This window comes from Macrobrachium rosenbergii, chromosome 45, assembly GCF_040412425.1.
Source record: "Macrobrachium rosenbergii isolate ZJJX-2024 chromosome 45, ASM4041242v1, whole genome shotgun sequence".
Taxonomy (NCBI): domain Eukaryota; kingdom Metazoa; phylum Arthropoda; class Malacostraca; order Decapoda; family Palaemonidae; genus Macrobrachium; species Macrobrachium rosenbergii.
Window position 1 is genome coordinate 12007035 of NC_089785.1, and position 22276 is coordinate 12029310.

Consider the following 22276-nt stretch of genomic DNA (forward strand, 5'->3'; position numbering starts at 1 on the left):
CAGCTTAACGGAAAACGGAAAATAATACCCATAACTTAACAGAATTCGAAAAGAAAAACAGTAATCCACAACATACCGAAAACGAAAAGAAAAAATCCACAAGCCAACTTGAAACAAACAAACAAACAAACAGAATTGTCAATAAAAGCTTGCATACAGATGAGAATACGCAAAGCGCTTAATAAACACCAGGGCAAAATCAGGCAGGTCATGACCAGCCGCCATAAGGCCAAGCAGGAGAGAGAGAGAGAGAGAGAGAGAGAGAGAGAGAATGTCATCTGGTTTCAGCTGCAGGAATTTGATGCCACGAAGAGAAAGAGGTGGGATGGGGAAATTCTCTGTGGCTCTCGGAAACTTTCTGGCTCTTCTTTCTCTCTGCTTTCTTTTTTCTTTCTTTCTATTTTTGCGTTGGGTCTCTTGTAGTCAGCTGTGATCTCTTGTTGTTTGGGGAATAGGGTTTTAATTCCCTCTCTCTCTCTCTCTCTCTCTCTCTCTCTCTCTCTCTCTCTCTCTCTCTCTCTCTTTTTATTGTGTTTCTCTTTCTCGTTATCTAGTTTGGGGATAAAATAAACTGCTAACTATACAAACCCTCTTCATTAATAACTGACGTTAAACACTATTTTGAGTCACATTCCAATGGCGTCAATAAATTAATTTCAATATACAAAACATTGGAAGAATAAATAACACTGAGAAAGGAACAGCTAAAGGTATATAAAAGAAGGTACTGGGTACACCCGCTAATTAGCCATAGACTGCTTCGGGGACAGTTTCACATATTATTTGAAGACCTTAAGTCTTATACTAAAGAATTTTACACCTACATCAGGATGCGTGAAGACATTTAATAATCTGATAGCAATAATCGGACCTATAATATCTCATCAGGACACCAACATGAGAAAATATGTGCCGGTAGAAGAAAAGACAAGTAACTTTAAAGTAAGCAAAAACCCAAATGCATATTGTGTATATTTTCTTATTAATACATAATTCAGCATTCCTCCGGAAGTTACTTAAACATTACATGGAATCATACAGACGATAAATTTAAATATAACTCATTTCAAACAAGAGTATGAGAATACTACAAACAATTATATTTAGTCTAAATTCAATACACATCAAAATGGGTTAGAAAGAAAAATAAAAACAATATCATCTTGAAGAACAGATAAATGGAACAAATATAACTCGAATTCTCCTCTTCTGACTAACTAAACAAAACAACTGAATCCATCGTTTCTTGCAAATAAATCGCTGAGTATGCAAAGCTAATTATGGAAGTGCGAACAAGTCTGTCTCATTTGAGTGGACAGATGTTTCTGATACATGGCTATTTGATGCAGTCGGTGTACACCAGGATTTAGTTTTGGATAACTTTGGTTATGAACCTGTCCTTGGGTATGTTAAAAAAAAAAGTCTTGGTTTGAGAAATTGCTTTCACAAAGATGGTGTTGCATAAGTATTTGACCTTGATGAGTTAAATGGCCTTGGGTGTGGCGAGAAATGTATGGTGGAGGTGTTTGCGGGGGAAAGTATGAGTGGAAGGCACAGTACCATGATATTCATTAGTTGGACTCTTGTGTCGACTTCTGCTGTAGCCTTCTCAGGATTTTAAGAATTTCTATTTGTGCCTCAAACTTTTGATCATCACTAAATTTCTGAAATTTTGGAAGCAGTGACAATAGAAAAGATTTATCTTCATCAATATCTTCATGTGCCTTCTTCTTTAAAACATCAATCAGCTCCTTGATTTCTCTTTGCTTCTGGGGCTTCAGGATGGTTGCTAATTTTGTAGGGGTAACTTCACTGGTTCCTTCCTCAAGTACCTCATCCTGGTCACATTGTGGTGATGGATAATTACTGCAGGTTGGTCGCTCGTCTCGAGTACTTGTCAGACATAAAAGATGGTCGAAATCCATGTACTTCTTCCTGTTTGAACCACCATCTCCTGACTTGGCCTTCTGTGCCTTTAGCTCCCTCCTGAAAAAGTCTCTGAGAAATTTCCATCTCCTCTGTAGCAGTAGTCCTGAAACCAATGAAACGTTCACTAGTCAGTAACAAATTATTCTCACAGATGCGATAAACAGACAAACGTAGGCATATAGCTATATATCCGGGGATAATTTCTAAACTACCACCCAAATGGATGGTGAGCAAACGCCACGAGACCTCTTCGAGTCGGCGGAAAAGGGGTACAGTCAGATGGAGAGAGAGAGAGAGAGAGAGAGAGAGAGAGAGAGAGAGAGAGAGAGGCACACAAAAAAATTACTCCTCGTACATGAAATGCCGACATGCGGAGCGAGCAACGCAGAGGCGCGTTCGTCAACCTCGGGGGAATCGACCTCACCCACCCCCAAAAGTCCCTCCTGAACTTCGGCCTCTGATGCCACTATGCATATAAACCAGATCCAGACACAAAACTTTATGGAGTGCAGAAACGCGAAAACACTATAAAAAAGATTAAAGGATTATAGTCTCTCTCTCCTACTTGAGAAAGCTGTGTGTGATCAAAAACAGCATATTCTCTCTCTCCTACTTGAGAAAGCTGTGTGTGATCAAAAACAGCATATTCTCTCTCTCCTACTTGAGAAAGCTGTGTGTGATCAAAAACAGCATATTCTCTCATCTCCCTACTTGGCTGGCCAATGTGATAAAACAGCAATTTGGAAGAATTCGGAAATGCTCTCGCTCTGAAATAGTGCTGAAATTTTCCTCTGCTTGGAACCTCATCTTTCCCTCATTGGCTTATGATGAAAATGCCGAGGCAAGAAATCGAGGCTCGGGCCAAGGAAGGGGGACGGCATTTTTTATTTAAAAGTTCTCGTCTTTTATCTCAAACCCAAATCATTATTCTCAGATATAAATTCTGCTTTCGAAGTTACTCTAATTTCATTCGGGGTAGGAAATCGAAAGAGTTTTTTAAGTATTATTATTATTATTATTATTATTATTATTATTATTATTATTATTATTATTATTATTATTATTATTATTATTCAGAAGATAAACTCCTATTCATATGTAACAAGCCCACAGGGGCCATTGACTTGAAAATCAAGCTTCCAAAGAATTTGGTCTTCATTTGAAAGAAGTTACACAAAATAATAGGATATACAGAAAGAAAAGATCGGTTATTAGAAAGAAAAAGATGAATTAAAAACCAATAAATAAATAGATAAAAATATAAATAAATGATTAGAATACAAGGAGAATTATTGTAGGGTAGTAATGCATTGCATCTTCGCTTGAAGCTTTGAGGTTCTAACTGCACTACATCCTCAGGGAGACTGTCCCACAGCCCAATGGTGTGAGGAATAAAGGACCTCCGGAACAGAGAAGTTCCCACACCTGAGATTTCTTTTGTTATAGCATATCAGTGCGACTGTTTGCGCAAATTTGGTCGCTCTCAGCGGGCATCGAATTGTGAAACAAATTCTCTGTTAAAATACAACTTATCAAAACATCCACACCGGAGAACAGTATTCTAGTAAAGGAAGGTCAAATGACCTAAAACAAAAGCGCTGAATTTATCATCGTTATAAATATAGGAGGCCTCACGTATAATACCAACTTCGTTGCAGCATTTGCTCATACTGTCATTAGATGAGTCTCAAATGTAAGATGTGAGTCAAAAGTTACACCAAGTGTAGTCAAAGTTTCAGATACTAAAAGGAAACTGCATCAACTTGTGAAAAACTTTGAAAATGTTTGCAAGTGTTGAAAGTTGAGAGGAAAAGTGAGTAAAAGTAAAGCTAGGAGGGTGAAACGGAAACCCATAAGACGGAACACTGGATGTTGATGGGGATGGTGGGAATATAGATACATTCAGTTTGTGTATGTAACTGCGAGTAAATGCTTACTACCAGCATCTGGGAGTAGGATTAAAGAACAGGCGAATCCTACAGAACAAGTAGAGCAAATGGTATGTGCAAAAGACCGCAAGGAAACGGAATGTTTATGAAGGCAAAATGGGATCTTTATAAAGAGATTATCGAGCCATGTTTTTTATTGAGGAAAATTCCCCGATGTTGAATATGTGGGAAATCCGAAGGCGGAAGAGTACTGCTTGCACAGCAAATGTGTATAAGAAGCCAAAGATGAGAAAAGTCGACTGATTTGTAAGTAATGGTAAAAAGTTACCATAGGTAGACTGAAAGTTAAATAATTTAATATCCTGATGAACCTTGGATTTACGAGTATGAAGCTGCTGATATTGTGGAAGTTTTATATACAAATGGTTCATCGATGATTTATAAATTACAGTATGAATTTTGGAGTTATATCATTTAAACATTTTTGCAACTCTATCATTTTCCCTATTTTTAAAGTCAAAGTTCTGTAGTAAAAAATAAAAGCCGTTACTACATTTTTTTCCTCTGACACCAACAGTTCCTGCCAGTGGCTAGTCTTCGGGTTCGTTCTTATTTCACTTTGGACTTGAAAAAATGAAGAGTGGCAGGTGGACCACATTTTAACAGGCGGAAAGCAACTAGCAGATAGTTGCATGCATCTTGAGCCTTACCCTCACACGATACTGGATAAAAGTTGTCCAACACTCTACTGGCCCAAGTAACTTCCCAGTTATTTCCTCCGAAGGAGAAATAAAAATCTACGATATTAGGTTCCTCAAATACTGGGGCTAATTTTAATGTATTATAAACTTCAGAATGATAACCGACTAACTACTAAGCAACTGACACATATAGTCTCTCCTTCTCTCCCTGGACCCTCTCTCTTCTCCTCCCCGTCTGTAAGCGAACTCTCAATTTCTGACTCTTGCAACCTACCTGTTTCTTTGATTAACTGTAGTACCAGTTCGCTAGTACATTTATCTTTTTAATCAAGACTTATTTCCCACGCAGTTTGAAGTAGCTACACTAACAACCTATCTTTTTTCAATACTTGCAGGCATAGGGAATGTAAATACTCTGGTACGAATACTACGTGTTCCTTTTCAAATCTTCAGCCTTCTCTTTCCAGTCTTCCTGTTCTCAAAATTTCTTCTACACTATCGCCTGTCAATCAAAGGAACCATCTTTGTAAGAGTAATAAAGAAGAAAGGAGAGAAAACAACAATTTTGAATGCCCAACAACCCACAATGCAAAGCAATGCCAAAAGTGCCACGCCTCCCAGTCAGAAGGCAACAACAAATGCTCCTAATGAGGCCGGGCAGAGATCTGAAAAGCAAGCCTTTGCCTCGAAAGACAAAAGCACAGACAGCTACGGACCAAGACTATTGTATGAAGCTCCTCTAGTGGCTCTCTCTCTCTCTCTCTCTCTCTCTCTCTCTCTCTCTCTCTCTTTCCATCCAGAGTCAAGGGTGAACTGCATGGCTGCTTAATTTCTGTAAGAGGAATGTGAATACTAGAACTGCTAAGCGGTTTACGGGCTGTCATTGACTCAGAGGGGCAAGGCTGGCTCAATCTAAAGTGATTCTTAACAGAGAATGAAGGCTCTACGTGTATCTCTCTCTCTCTCTCTCTCTCTCTCTCTCTCTCTCTCTCTCTCATTTCCTCTTCATTCCCAGGAATGAAATCAACTCTCTCAACTGTAAACCAACCATGGAATAAAACCTTCCATTGGAAGATATCGCAACAAGGATAACAAATACAGTAACTCACTTAAAATCTATTCTTGTTTCAAATTTTACGTTAATCGTAATATATATATATATATATATATATATATATATATATATATATATATATATATATATATATATATATATATATATATATATGAGTGTGTGTGTGTGTGTGTGTGTGTGTGTGTGTGTAGGCGTGGCATTTTACTTAACATTTAAATGACTGCATTATAAACACACTCATATAAACATGCTTTTTATTTCAATGTGTTTTCCCAGTGGAATTCAATTTGGAAAATGCGCAATGGTGCAGTGCTTTCCCCACTGAATCATATATCATATTACCCGGTGGGAATGCAACCCCGATTATTCCTGTTCCCGGCATTTGATGTCGGGTAAATGTGTCCAGACTGAAAAGCCACGTAAAATAAGTCTAATCCTTCGGGCCAGCTGTTAATCAGCCCAGTTGTCTGGTTAAACTAAGATATACTTAACTTTTTGGAACATCTGTGACTATGAGGTCTAATCTATTGCCAGAGATGTGCCTCAGTTAGCTGGACAAAATCGGAGGATTCACAGAACTCAAGAGCAGATCGGTCATGTTGATCTGTGGAATCTGGATTTAGCCACTCACTGTGCTTTGCATGACAGTCTCCACAAATAACGAATGAAGCTTTTGAATCCTGAGACTGAGCCATACTAATCCTTTCTAGAACTGTCATATAAAGGATTGTCGGTGTTCCAGGATTGCAGTAAACAGTAAATACGTAAACACTGTAAAACTTACAGAAAATTTTAGAACAAAGAACTTCATGGCAACTACACTACAAATTTTACTGACGGTAAATAGGTCGTCCGGACCTAATGTATACAGCAATACCTTGCGTATGTGGGATGGTGTGACAATAAATAAAATGAGGGCCTTCAAACCCCGGGATTAAAAACCCAACCTTTGGCTTGTTACTACTTACAAGTCTCGGATAAAAACATCAATTCGTAGTTACGGGCACAACTCTGGAGATCAAGAAAATTGGATCTTAAGCCCCGAATATTTGAGCAAAGTACTTTGCAATTTTTCTTTCTGTAATGAGTAACAGGCCCAGGGTTCAGCTCTATGTCTCCCGAAAGAATTAAAATTAAAACTATGAAATCAGTATCAAAACTAACAAACTCAAAACAAGAGAAACATTGCAAAAATCAACAGAACCAATAAACAACAATATGATCAACAACATCAACAGTATTTACACCATTAACAAAAATTCTGTTGAAAGTATACACGACGTGGTAAAAACCTCTGCAGTTATTTCATGATTTTATCGTAAAGTAAATATTCCTCTGTTTTGCTTAAGTCACCAGAAACTGGTTTAGGACTTTTTGCTTCCCCTTTAAGGGTTTTGAATGTAATATTCGTAGTTTATATTTACCGGCTCGTTTTTCTCTTTTTTTTTTTTATATCGACGAGAGGGATTTTCGTCCCGAGTGTTTGCTTTGTTCCTAGAGCAGTTTCATTTACGGACATGGTTTGTTTGTATAATATTGTTTGTATAATATAAGTTTTTGTTATAATAAATCAACTGTTAAAGTTGTTTTTGGTTTCGTTATCCCTCTCTTGAGTGAATCTTCTTTCCAGAGTTCTATGCTTTATCTTAAATGTTTGTCTAGTGTTGTAAGCGATTGATAAAGATACCGTTGAGTGTAAACAATTTTGTTTCGGCCTCGGTTGGAAATCCTGAGAAACTCAGCAACAACACGCAAATCCGCCATCACGCTTTGTTCCTTATCGGTACTGGAGTCTTTCCAGTTTCAGATAAAATCCATAGTCTGATCTTTCTCATCAGTTTCTTGTTACTTACTGCACTTTAGAACCCATGACTTCATTCACGGATACGTCCGCCCACTTCATCTTCACAATTTTGCATCAGTAAATGATCCTTCTTGATGTCTCTCTCATGACCTCACAAACATGTTCTGCTCAGCGTGTCTATCGACGGATGTTATCATTGACCCTTCCCTCATTCTGAAAGGTCTTTTTCTCTATTTCTTTTCCGCCGTCGATATTTCACTGACCTCTGAATGCATGGTATTCCTGTTTTCTCAAGTTCCCACCTTTCTCTTCTTGCCTTTATTCGATCTTGCTATTTACTCAACCTCACTATCTTGGGCTGCGTACTTAGCACATTCTACTTTGCGTTTTCCAACTCTTCTTGAAATTTTCCAACGTAACTTTTGCTTCTTTTCTCTACTTATATTGTCTCCAAGATTTCACTCGATCTCCTGGGTTTCTGTCCGATCACCCCGTATCCCACCACTTCATTTCCAACATACTGATATACATCCAGTGTAGCAAAAACAAAAAGATAGATTATTATCGATACAGTGAATATGGAACAAAATCAGCATCTCATTATTGGAATCGCTGAAACAAAATATTTGCTTATATTCCAGCTCACAACAGACTTCCCAATTTTGAGACCGAAATTGTTCTCAAGCAGAATCTCAGAAAAGCAAATAGACGCGAAACCAATGATTATTCAGACGACAAATATGCAATTTTTCGTTTTCTGCATCAATCAGAGCTATCAATCACTTCCTTTGCAGTTAAAGTCGAAATTAATGAGGTGGATTGTGTGACGGATTCATGCATCGACAAAATATTTCTTCGAACCCTAAAGACTTAACTGGAATGATTTCAAACCTTAAAATAACTTGTCCAGAGCCCCCGAATAATTAATTACCTGTAAGACTCAACAAGACGATGTTTAGCTTATGAATGTGGTCCTATTTATTCGGTGACAATTGATGCGGTCGTAACATACTGCATTTTTATTTTACTTACTCAATGAAAATAAGGTTTTTATTTCCTGAATGATACTATTTATCTATAAGTTTTCTCGTCGAGAATATGTTACAGTTATTAAAAACCAATGCCCTTTAATTCTAGAACGTAGGCCGGATGCTGTCAGAGAAACAACAGAACTTCGCTAATTTCTGTTGATGTATGTTTGCTTTTGCAAGCATCAGTGAACCCAGTGTTTTTTAATATTTATCTATAAAATATTTCGCATATTTATTTATGGAGGCAATCTTTCAACATTAGATTTTCACATCTTTAATTGGTTATTAAAATCGCGTAAATGATATAAGTGGTTCTACCATAAGCGATCAAAGTCTGGAAGATGCTTTTCAGAAATTCTTGTGATTTTGATAAATATATTGAAAGGGCTTTTCTTCTCTGTTATATGCTGATATATTTAAAATCAGGTTTTTATAGAAAATCTCGGGTTATTCTAATAATAATCTAAATTTTCAACATAATAAGTAGATATGACTGGGAATTATGAGGAACTAAACGTGGAATGAATGGAATACAAAACTTAGGCCAAATGCAGGGACTTGCGAGGTCATTCAGCGCTGAAAAGGAAAATAGAGCAAAAAGGTTTTAAAGGTGTGAGATGGAAGCAAAAGTATGAACGAAGTTAGAAAAGGAATGAAAATTTGCATCTATGACCTTGCATGCCAAAAACTACTTTTGTACAATAAAGCTTCTCTGAATTTTCTTTTAAATAGCTTCCTTCTTATATAAATTTGATGTCCACATCTTGCAGAGTCAAGATAAATTAATCGGGAAATTTTGATGCTTAAATTAACATATTATTGTGTATTCTCCTTTACAATGTAAGTTTACGAAAATCATGCAAGTGTACAAGTTGAAAAAGATGACTGTCCACTCCCCGCGTAACTACTTCTCTACAGACCAATGGCAATAGTATCGAAGAGGAGTTATTACGTAACAGACCGCACTTGCTCTATGTGGAATGGGAGTATCATTAGCAACTTATCACGAGAAGATTAACCTGAAAGAAACAATGCCTTGCCACAGAGTCAAAAAGGAAATTATACATGATATTTTAAAGAAGTCATTATCCTTATACCGAGTTTGAATTACAAAAGTTGATTGTAGCAATTTATGAGGACCAAGAGGATGATTGGTATTTTTTTCGTTTAAATCATTAACGTTTTTAAAAGGTGACGAGGGTTCTTTGCAGGGTTATATAAATATATACAGATGACCATAAACGCTCACCCATTTTAAAAGACTGTACCGTACACCATCATCTTCAACCAAAAAAAAGAATGATCTGTTACGTGTCTTAGCTATCTTTAACACAACCCTAAAGTCTAAAATAATCTTTTTATGTTCTTTTTAACGCCGAAAATACTCATTCATGAGGTATCTGGAATCAACAATGACTGACAATCATCACTGATAAATATAAAAGTCGCTTGGGGGTGAAGTGTCGAAAAAGCATTATTGGAAACGTCTTTGTCATGATAAATCGTCCCTTCCCCAACGTCATTTCCAGAAGATGAAAGCTGTTCCAGACTTTAGTACATAGTATACCCACAAATGTGGAGAGATGCTTGACCAATGGAGGGGAACACAGTTAGTCCTGCCGCAAGTTACTTTTCCTTTTACTACTATTAGTATCTATCAGCAGAAAACTAAAGAGGACCCAGCAACATTTAATTGGTAATGGGTACTGAACTACCGGATTAAGAGAAGCTTATATCTAAAACTGACACTAACAACGAGGACTTTTAAACTAAGAGGCGGAGCCTTTCTGGTTTATACTAAATCTTGAAAACGAACAACCACCACTGAGGTCATTGTGAGTCCTACGACAGGACCTCACACAGTAATGTAATTCGCACTCACCTGACGTCCTTGGTTAACAGACTATCAGGGACTCTACCGAGACAGAAAAGGAGCCACTTCAAATGGTGAAAACCTCTGTGATACCAATAAACACATTACAAAAACCCCGAAAATAGGCACGAAATCATTTCCACAGAGTATCCGCCCTCTTCAGTGAACGGGTCTTGTCACCCCATCGTGGGAAAGGCGCTCCAATATTCGTGTAACACAGCCAATCGAGGTGCAGACATTGCCCGAATATGTATGATGTTCGCTACACAGATATTCAAAGACAACACCATTTAATGATTCCCTTAAAGATCCATATGGTCAGGAGAGCGAAAGATAGGCAGAAGTACTGAAATATGGAAAACAAGCAGCATATTTCTAATCAAGAAAACATAGCGAGAGAGAGAGAGAGAGAGAGAGAGAGAGAGAGAGAGAGAGCCAATCGTAACCCGAAGCCCACTGACAAAGCCGGAGGCAGGGATGAAACAGCTGTATCAATTGTGAAAGGATCAAATGGATCATATCCCTTGCCATTTAAAACATTCGCTGAATCTTTGGCGCTCTTGAAGGAAGGTAAACAAACAGCACAATTCCTTTTTCGACGGAGGGTATTTTATCTTCATAATAAATACATACATACATACACACACATTATATATATATATATATATATATATATATATATATATATATATATATATATATATATATATATATATATATATATATATATATGAATTACGTACAGTATGTATGTGTGTTAGCCTAAATAAGCTAAATATAGTTTCATATCGAGATTCGCGTTACTTCGGGAATACGCCGAGGGACTTATACTGTAAAAGTGATAAATGGTTGGGTACCTAAGGACTCGAACACTGAAAATACCACCAACTACTGTACCGCCCGTCGACGTTCCAAGTAATCGGCTATTTTGATAACTGAATTGTCTTCAATGTTGACGGGAAGTCGGAGGTTCGTACTGTCTGGTGTTCCATTAAAGTATAATTGGATATTAAACTACATTTGAAGCAATGTTTTGCGTACAGTAATGAAGTAAAATTCATATATACAGTATATATATATATATATATATATATATATATATATATATATATATATATATATATACAGTATATATATATATATATATATATATATATATACATATATATATATATATATATATATATATATATATATACAGTATATATATGATATATATATATATATATATATATATATATATATATATATATATATATGTATATATTACATATTCTCTTTCTCGAAGGCATTCTATTAAAATTAAAACTGTCTCAGCGTTTAGCAATTTAGAATATTTGTTTCGATATGGATTTCCTCCTACTTAATTTGGGTAACGTCAACAGGAAAAGCATAAACTCCAGAACTTGAAGTGAATTAATTAACCACTGGAAATTTAGGCAAGCACTCTTCCTGTGCAACTCTTCCTTGTGTGAAAGTGACACAATAAGAGTCAATCTCTTGTTCCATCTCTCCCCCTTCTGACACTCAACTAATTGTATTTACATAGTAATCCACATATATGAAAGCAGGATCTAAATTATTTTCCCGCAAGAAACAGGCTTACTTTTGGCCATGCGATATCCATTTAGTAAACAGAACAGGATTAAATTAAAAATCAGCCTATACTGATGATCAGCTTTTATACCACCATTACCTTCATGTAAACCCACATGGAATTTGCTTACTGAATCAACCGTGATTTGAATCATTACCAATATATTCATTGAGCAAGCTTTGAATAACTTTAATCACTTAATCAAGAACCAATCAAGTGTGAATCCTCACACACCCAGTGATTATCAATTTGCGTTTCAATGTCCTGGTCTGATCGGATATCAGGGAATTATTAAGTGTTTTCTTTTGCTTTTACTCTGGATGGATTGCTTATAAAACCTTGATTTTAATCAATAATGTTCTATAACTCCAGCTTTAATGAGACCTATTTTTGTACAAAAAATTAATACCGGAGCAACAGAAACATCTTTGTAAAGTACTTTTCAAATAGTTCAAACGTAAACTCTTGTTATAATTCCTTTAGCATATCAGAAGACAGATTACAGAATGACTTTAATGATTCATTTATCAATAATATTATCGATAAACAGTTTTTATATTTCATTAATGCATTATCACAAAAAATAAATCCACGCATTTGCAACTGTCAAAATTTATCTTTCAATCCCAACCGGTCCTTGATGAATTTGGTCCTATTTAGGATAACTATAATATTTATCACACAAAAGGTATTAGGGACCCAAAATCCGAAATAATAAAATTCAGTGGTTACCTTAAAACAGATTTTCACCCAAACCAATATTCTGTAGGTCACGCTGATCAGTAATATACACTGAAATGCCCTCAAAAGCTTTTGCAACTTAAGCGCCTATTTATTTTTGGGAAACAGTTTCAAATGAACACTTTAAACTTCAGGCGAAATGAAATACAAATAAATAAAAGAACTAGCGCTAAGATTAGGTGGCAATTTCAACGAATGTTGGTCAGACAGCGAACGCAAGTCTGCAAGCGTTACTTCTGAAAGCCGCTTCTCGGGTAGAGATTCTAGATTTCATCTCGATTAACTGAGGACATTGCACATTTGAGTATTAATCAATGCTTTATAAGCATTTTAAAAAATCTTATCATCTCATTTTATATTCATCAGACAAATTACTGTAGTAAATCTAGTAGTGGCATTCGCTTTTCCTGCATTTACCATTAAATTAATTTTTTCTGATTCAGATTTTAGTAATTTACAGCAGTTACTTTAACTGTGCCGTCAATAATCAACGTTCAGACTGGAATGAAAACATGTATGTTAAACTTTTTTGCTTCAAATGGCGGCTTCAATTTATACCTGCAAATAACTCCGGATAACATAAATGGGCAATTCGTCTTTTTAACGAATGCATCTCCGTGGCAAAAAAAAAAAAAAAAAAAAAAAAGATTATACTCCATCGATCTGAAATGTTGTCACAGTTTTGCAAATATATCAGACTGAAGTACAGATAAGTGTACCAGGGTGTACTATTGCATGCTATTTTTGTTTGAGTTATAACGCAAATAAAGAGTGTAGTTGAAACAGATATGTTAATAAACTGCTCTTGGTACAGCTTTTATGAATGTAGTCCCAGAAGAAGAAACAAAGACAGTTAGAAAAAATCGTTAGAAAAACTATGGTGAAACACAACTGTGAGAATTTTCAAAGCTTGGAACTACTTAGAACTCCTCAGCTAGCCAGTTTTAATTCTAAACAACTGTGGAGACATTACATATATAAATGGGGGTGTATTTCTTCCGCAATAATAATAATAATAATAATAACAATAATAATAATAATAATAATAATAATAATAATAATAATAATAATAATAATAATAATAATACAGAGTTGATACATAGTAGAAGCTTTTAACATATGAGTTCTGCTAGAAAGACTTAACCATCAAACCCCTTGCACTATATAAATCTACCTAATTTAGTACTTTAAACAAAGTTATACCTTTTGACACATTTCTATTGCTTGGTTTAACGTACACTAATTAGGAAAGGTGCTTTAACTTTGCAATACGAAGGCTTTTGCGTAGAAAAATGGCCCTTGGTCTTTGCAATCGCCCTCTAATTGCCACATTTTGCCTGTAGCTTCGTTTCAGGAGTCGACATAAAATTCAGGAGATTAATTGTTCCGATGCATCTCACTGCACGAAGCCTGTCACAGATAATTAACAGCCATCAGTAACCATAATAGATATCATCAGGGTGAAATACGAACTCGAGTAGAAAGAAGTGTGCTGAGGAAAGCGAATCAAACACCAATACGATTTCTGACCTGGGGAAAGTGAGGAGAAAGTCCAGCTTGACATTCTAAAATCCCGAAATACCAATCTCATCCTACTTAGAAAATAAGACAAATATTTGGATATGACTGTAGTTTACTTGGTTGCAAATTCTTGATGCCAATAAAACCACTTTATCTGATGGAATTCAGACACTGTGCGGAAGCTTACCCAGCTGGACTCTGGTCCCTACAATTGAACAAAGTGATCTTGCAAAGAAACAAAAAAACTGTGCATTTAGATAATATATATATATATATATATATATATATATATATATATTTATATATATATATATATATATATATATATATATATATCTATATGCTATATATATATATATATATATATATATATATATATATAACTGACATTTTACAAGATGGTAGAGAATGAAAAGCTACAGGTAAAGCGGAATCTGGAAAAAAGGTCACATAAATCTCTGGCGTTTTCATTAGGTTAAAAAGAACGTGGAATGATGAACAGAATTAATTTATTAATGAAAATAAGCTAATGACACTCATCACTCTCAGAAGACTAAAGTGATTAGGTTAGTCATTATAACACTTCCAAAACGCATCTCGGGTCATTCAGTGGGCCCCAGAGTCGAAAACAATCAGCAGGAGCTTTATCTACTAGGCAGCAAAAGTTCACCCAAGTATATTAACACCTTCATTACGTCTTCCATGTTGACGTGAATCTCATTTTTAGTAAAACTTGAGCTCGAGTCTGCAACAGCTGGAGAGAGAGAGAGAGAGAGAGAGAGAGAGAGAGAGAGAGAGAGCATCTCATGAATGACTTGAAGATTACAATTTCGAAAACTGGACTTTCAAAGAGAAATTATGGTTTATGAAATTGAGGCCGTAAGGCCAAGCACTAGGACACTTTTGACTGTTCATCGCTGAAGACAGTGAAAGAGGGCGTTGGAGATGTTGGACAGCAAGATGAAGAGAGCTAGAAAATATAGGAGATTAAGTAGAGGATCTAAGCTTGGAACTGTGAGAAACCCCCACACTTGCACTAAGAAGTAACAGTCTGAGGTGTTGGACTGCAAGACTGAAGAAAGGAAGCGGGAATAAGGGCAAAGTAAAAGTTCACCTCAGGAGAAAATATAGCAACTAGTCCAGTTAGGTTAAAGAACTTCCAATGGTTTTCTGTTTTTTATTTTATCAAAAGATGTAATCCTTATGTCGACATTTTCTCATCGTAATTTTATTTCTTGCTCCTTTCAAACTTTCTAGCTCGGTCTCAAAATTTTCCTCTTTGTGTATAACTATACATCAGGTATGGCGTCATCTCCGCCAGTTATAACTGGGTCCTATTTTTTACGTTATCAATTTACATGGTCTGTAAAGTTCTTGTACAATCTACTGTCAAGCATTCATTCCTATTTATCATGATCTTTGTCAATTATTTATGTTTACTTGCTTTTTCCATGGCCGCTATTTCTTCTATTTATTATTGTTATTAGTCTCACTTTCATAATCAAAACATTATCTTACTCTGTTTCTCTGTGAACAATTACTCCTTTTACCCATTCCTTCAAAACCATTCCCTCGATTGGAGATACCTTACACAAGCCAGTCCAGCCTCCAGAGTACACTAATCACCCACCACCTTCCTTTAGCATCTTAGCTGTCATCCATCAACTAGCAACGTTTACCTGTGCTCGAACCTTCTAACTGTTCTCCTTCGACACTCTACAGCCAGATTCCTAGACATTCCTCAATACACTCATTCCTTCAACCTTCTCCTCTTGCATCATTCAGCCTGGCTTTTCTCTTCCGTCGTCTTCATTCAGCGACTTAAGTGAAATGTTCCATCAGTGAAAATATCCTTTCGACATTATGTCCGTCCGACAAAATGCCATTTTGCCGAAAATAATTGCAGTGAATTGTCCTGTCGGTATGAAGTCCTACCAATGGAAATGAGTTCGACAAGCCGGACTTTCAAAGGCAAACTTCTTGCGGATATGATGACAGTGTGGCCTGTGTCAGTTCGACAAAATGTCATTCCAGGTAAATATCTTTTTCATACAATGTTCCTCCGACAAGACTCCGTTTGACTGATGTTCTTCTAGTGAAGTTTTCCCCTGATGTAATTAAAAGGCTGCTTATTAGAAATTCTTGGCGATCTGAGAATATATTTTTCAAGAGGAATGAGTTACGGTGTTCCACACTACAGGAAAACATGTCAAACACATGTCGGTAACTTATCGTTAACACATCACAAACAGGTGAAAACAAATGAACGACTTATTGGTAAGCATTAACGGCTGTTGACTTGTTTACCTGATACCTTCATGCAATAAATTAGTCGACATGTGTATAACGTTACGTTTCACTGCAGAGTGGACGCTCCCTAAGATAACCTTTCTAATGGCTTCCTTAAGGGGCTGAGTCTATCACTTCCTCATCAGTAGTTCTGATGGAATGGAATTTAACTTGAAATTCAGGCTGTTAAAGAGTTTTACCACATATGTTGCAATTATCAAAAAAAAAGAAAGAAATACTGAAATGAAGTGGAATCCACCACCTTTACTTAGGCTTCAAGTCCGCTATAGCTATTTTTATCTGAATGGGGCACATATTTGTAGGGGGTACTGGGGGTTACAAAGCCTCCCCCCAAAAATTCCTTATGCTTGATTTCATGTAGGCCAACTAAAGAAATCTGGAAAAGGGGATGTGTGAGGTTCTGTGTGGGATTTATACTACAAAAATCCTCGGCATCAGAGGATTAAAGATATGGCTGTGGTTCTTGGCGAAAATGGACTGGAGCTTTTGTTTTATAATAACCAGGCATTAGAGGAAAAAGAATAACTGCAAAGGGCTTCTCTCTTTCTCCCTCTTTCTCTCTCTCTCTCTCTTTCTCACACACCACACACACACACATACACACACACACACACACACAACCAAAAGATATGAGAAACTTATTACACAAGGGAAACAAAACCCAACCAAATTAAAACAAAACAGTAGTATATTCTCTCTCTCTCTCTCTCTCTCTCTCTCTCTCTCTCTCTCTCTCTCTCTCTCTCTCTCTCTCTCTCTCTCTCTCTTAACCTGTATAATGCGGATATCCCAATGAAAAAATCTTTAATCTTATTATGTCAAAAACACCTAAAGCCTGTCTGGCTTTCAAAATGATGTACTCATTAAAGAGGATAAAATCATCCGTTGAAGGTCACACTAAAAAAAAAAAAAAAATTCATAAATAAAGTCGAACGTCGTCCACCTTCTTTTCTGGACAAATGTTGTTCTTATTTCATTATTTTTATTGGGAAATGTGACAACGCAATTTTCGTTCAACTCTCATAAAGATTCAGAAAAGATTAGTAAGCTTTTCTCGGTCATGTTCCACCAGAGAATGCTATCAATCAAAATATTAACGTCGATAAGCAAAATTATAGAAGCAATGATTATTGTCATACTGATCATATTTCGTATTATCATATGAATGTTGATTTCTAAGGAACAAACCACCAGAACTTTAACGTACGGAGCGTACCTCAAAAAAATATGCAAAAACTGAGAAAAGCAGAAACGAGGAGACAACAAATAAATACAAAAAATGATCGATATATCTGACGTATTTATGGGTGTGCAGGGAAGCGTACGCTCAAGAAAGGCGCATGAAAAGGAAAAAGAAGCTGAAATCTGGCAGTGAAAGAAGCAGATCGGATCTCAGGAAATTTTCATGAGATCTTCGTCTATCTCTTCCTTTCTATCACGTGATCTCGTAATCTAACATTATTGCTTTTTTGTCGGAGGATCAAAATGTCTTGAAGGACAATAGTTCCGATCTTATAGAATAGTAAATTCCTGATTAAGGCTCTTTCTTCTTCAAGGATACAAAAGACGACGAAAAAAAAAAAAAAAATTCTCGTGAACCGCAACACTACGACTTATTGGTATGGCTCTCTCTCTCTCTCCTCTCTCTCTCTCCTCTCTCTCTCTCTCTCTCTCTCTTTCGTCTTTGGTTATTTTGATACATAGTCTTCACTCTACACCTGTTTTTCCCCCTCCATTTTCCCGCTATGATTTATTCCTATTACTGATGTCCAGAATTCTCCTATTCCTGCACTTGTGCCCAGATGCATCTGAATATCTAGATAGGGTTTGTAATTAGCTGCAAATACTTTACTTAGAATGATGTTAGAATATATCGTAATGTTTAATTCCTCGTGGCTAAGCCTCGCCTCGAATATCTTTACCAAGCCAGAATATGCGATGAATCGTATATTTGATGAAGAATAAAGAAAAAAAAAAAAAAAAAAAACTGCTATACAACAGAAAGGTTTTTATAACGAGGGTCGGCAGCAGACCCTTCCCCTAAAACCAGGATAGCTTCAGGAATTACGCAAAACGGAAGAGGAGAATTCCATTTAGTCAACAACGAGTTCAGGACCTCACAGCAATCAATGACTGTTATGGAAATGAATGAATATCTTATCATTCCATCATTGTAACATCTGCCAATATTCATCGTCCAAATCCCAGGGGATTTCGATTTTTGTTGAAGACAAGTGGTTGATTCAGGACTGTTTGATCTGAGGTTAAAGCGAGATCTTATGAAAAATGTAAAGCTCTGCAGCTTGTCACGCTATTTAGATAAAATAAATATGTCCACTTTTATTTCCAGTAACTGATGAGGATTAAATTAGCATAAGACCGATCGCTTGCTAGGAGGTGGCACTCTCACTTACTTTTGAAAGTAACTATAAAAAAAAAGGATAGAGTCGCCAGAAATAAACTATATAATGCTTTTAGAAAAACAAGGATGAATCCACACGAAATTCGATGAACATCTCTTTTGCACCTGTCATTATTCTATCACCTCCTTTTGTCGAAAAATCTCTAGGAACGCCGTCACAACTCCAATAACTCGTCATTGCATTAATTAGCCTTATCATTCCTTCTGATAAGAATCCGGTCCACTAACTTTTGCATTCAATTCTCATATACATTTTCAGTTCATTCTCTTAAAACCTGAAGATACTCAGAAATATGTTGAATTCGCTTGCGAGTTCTAGGTGCTGTTTCGATACTCCTTTGGACTTTATAACAGAGACAGCCATTCCGGTCTCGTCTGTCGCCTTGTGAGCTGTGGTGTAGTTGATGTGCCAGTCAGCCGACTGTTGTCAGTGCTACCGACAGGCCACCTGAGAGGAAAAAGAGTAAGGAGAGGACGTTCGTTTGCCTTTCCATTCCCGCATCGACACTCAGCTGATGTATCAAGCTAATATTTGCTCGGGCAATGCTTCTCTTTATGACTCGGGGGAAAATCAGAAAAATAGACTTTTAAAGTTTTTATCCAGAGATCCTCTTTTGTTTCGTGGTATTGATATTTGCGTCAAGAAATTGATTTGGAATCCGTGGGAAAATAGTTCATATTGGTTATATGCAAGTAATAAGCTGCCATGCAGTGACAATTACACAATATTTGATTTTCACCTTGCACGAAATTTGGAGCACCCGAAGGTCTGTAGAACATGGTGGATATAGTGAATCATTTTAAATACTGATCCTTGAATCTAGTACTGGATGTACTGAATCCCTACCTTTATCTGTAAAAAAGATACAGCAGAGCAACCATACTTATTCTTTTCATTTATGGTGGAAAATCAAGAAAAAGTAAAGGTCATATGGAAAATTTAGGTCAAAACCGAGAAGCGGAACTATGTGTACCTGCGGAAGGATCATATTTAGTGGGTCCGGAAACAAAAAATCTGAGATTTGTTAATGCTGCGTTCGTGTTAACGGAGGCTGGAACAAAAATGATGAAGGAGAGAGAGAGAGAGTTTGCCTGCAGCTGCTTTGCACAATAAAGAGTGAACGACTATAGCCATTGCATCAAAAGAATGAAGCTGTGTGTGTGTATGTGCACGCGTATGAACTACATGCTGTGGATCTGTCCAGTGCTTGAGGATTTCCAAGAATACAATGTTAAATCCAGATTGTCGAAATTAATCGCCGATCTTTAGAAAATGAACGTCAAAAAATCTTAACATCTTTCGTTTTTCCTGAGCATTCATAGAAGTTGTCAGCGTTATATATTAAAAAAAAAAAAATACAACGATCACTGACTGTATAGTAACTCTCTCTGGCTGTGGTTTCCTGCTCTCAACAGAATGATCTTTGAGTCTACTAACCCACCGACATCATGTTTCCGCTAACTTTCCTCTCTATCTGCGCAGTTCCAATAAGCATTAACATTCATACCCATGTGGGTATGGGTAAACTTCCCTCTTTCAGAGCATAAGTTTGTAACAGAGTTATGTCTAATATTAGACGGATTTTGTTTTATGTAACTTTACTTTACCATGAAAATTATAAACTATAATTGAGATGATGATGATGGTTGTAACAGCAAACTTTGCAGTAGTCATAGGTTCGATACTTTGAAAATATAAAGTTGTCTATTATTCTTGTTGTACAGAGAGAGAGAAGAGAGAGAGAGAGAGAGAGAGAGAGAGAGAAAATCAGCTCCAAAATAGCTACAGACAGATATTGTAACTGAAATCTTGAATATATTCTTTCTGAATTTTACCGTTCTGCCCTTTATCAACGAATCTCAATAATTCCAGTCATAGTCTAAAGTACTAGCAGATTCGAGTCACGTTTCTCAAGGCGCTTTTCCCAGGTACTTTTTGACATTCCAGTATTACTAATAAAAAAAGAAGAAGAAACATGTTGGCATCAAGCATCCAATCTCGGGTTTTTAGAATAATTTGCTAATTCAACTGACAGTGCATAAGGACAGTCTGACTTTCTGTGTTTTTTCTACTTCCTCTGGGCGATTTTCATTTACTCCTTTATCTCCCTGCATTGCAACATAATCCTTCTTATTTTATCTCTTTTATTTCAGTTATTTCCAAACTTCTCTCTCACACCTTCTTCATCCTCTTTCATACCTCTACATGAATTATGCAGCCTCTGACTTCTGTTGTTCTTCTTCCCATTTTGCCTTTCACCCCAAAAGACTCATTTTGACCTTTGGCCCAATCCAGGAATGTCGCCAACATATCACCATTCTTTCAGGTAGGGTGGTAGTGCTGTCAGTGCACCTCACGTACTACATTCTAGGCATTACTATGGGGTGCCTGCACCAGAGTCATTCGGCCCCTCCTTCCTGCAGCACTTTTCCAGCCTTTTTTTTACCTCAGCTCCCTCTTCCATTCTTCATTCATGCTGTCTAACCTCTCTAACTACTACTTCTTAGTGCAACTTTGGGGTTTTCTCCCAATTCCACCTTTAGATCCTTATACTGCATCTGATTTATTTACTAATGCCCTCTCTATCTTGCTGTCCAACCACTCCAACTCCCCGTGTGGACTTACTTTAGCTTTAGTGTTTTATGCGCCTGGTATCTCATCTCTCCTCCATTTCCGTATAGCCTATGCTTCCTTATAAACCTATGAAAATCACTTTTTTTCTGCCGCAGCCAGCTTTACCTACACAGCCAGTCCTGACATGAAAACACTGATACTTTCTCATCTGTTCTTAATTAATGGCTTCCCTCAGACGCCCCAACATGACATCTCGTCATTCTAATTAATCTCATTTAATTTTTTAGGGCAATAAAAACTGCATAACCTGTGATGTTCACCAAAAATGGGTTTAAGATTTTAGGCGAATTTTAAAAACCCAAATACAAGTGAGACCCTGCGATTTTTTATTCTGAGTCCCCTGAACTTGTGCTTTTGAGCAGGAAATTCGTATTTTCTAACATTTCGTGCAATTCTCTTCATATTCTTGGAAGGATATAACTCTATTTGTTTCTATAATTAAGACTTTTCTTCAGATTTTAAATGCAGTTCTTGATATACATTAAGACTAGCATTTCATCCCTTTACGTAATGCTTCACTTACTATTACGAAAGACATCTATTTTCATAAACGTAAAACAAGTGCTTTTCACATTTACTTTATTTGTTTGTGAGACGAATAATTAGTAAATGATTGTAATACAAAACATGCATTTGCTGAATATGAAATGCGCCTTCTGCAACAGACAAAAACGAAAGGCTAAACGATTATCATTTCTTTCTCATGTTTCAAGTGCTCGAGGCAAGTGATAAATGACAAGTGCTCTTC

At 36.5% G+C, this 22276-nt stretch overlaps 1 protein-coding gene across 1 annotated transcript; it reads right to left on the minus strand.

The window, feature by feature from the left end:
- Nucleotides 1-1571: 1571 nt before the first annotated feature.
- Nucleotides 1572-19673, minus strand: LOC136829937 (uncharacterized). The gene is made up of 2 exons (XM_067089111.1): nt 19634-19673; nt 1572-2032 (listed from the first exon to the last, which is right to left on the minus strand). The coding sequence occupies exons 1-2, from the start codon at nt 19671-19673 to the stop codon at nt 1572-1574; spliced, it is 501 nt and encodes a 166-aa protein (XP_066945212.1).
- Between the last annotated feature and the right edge of the window lie 2603 nt (nt 19674-22276).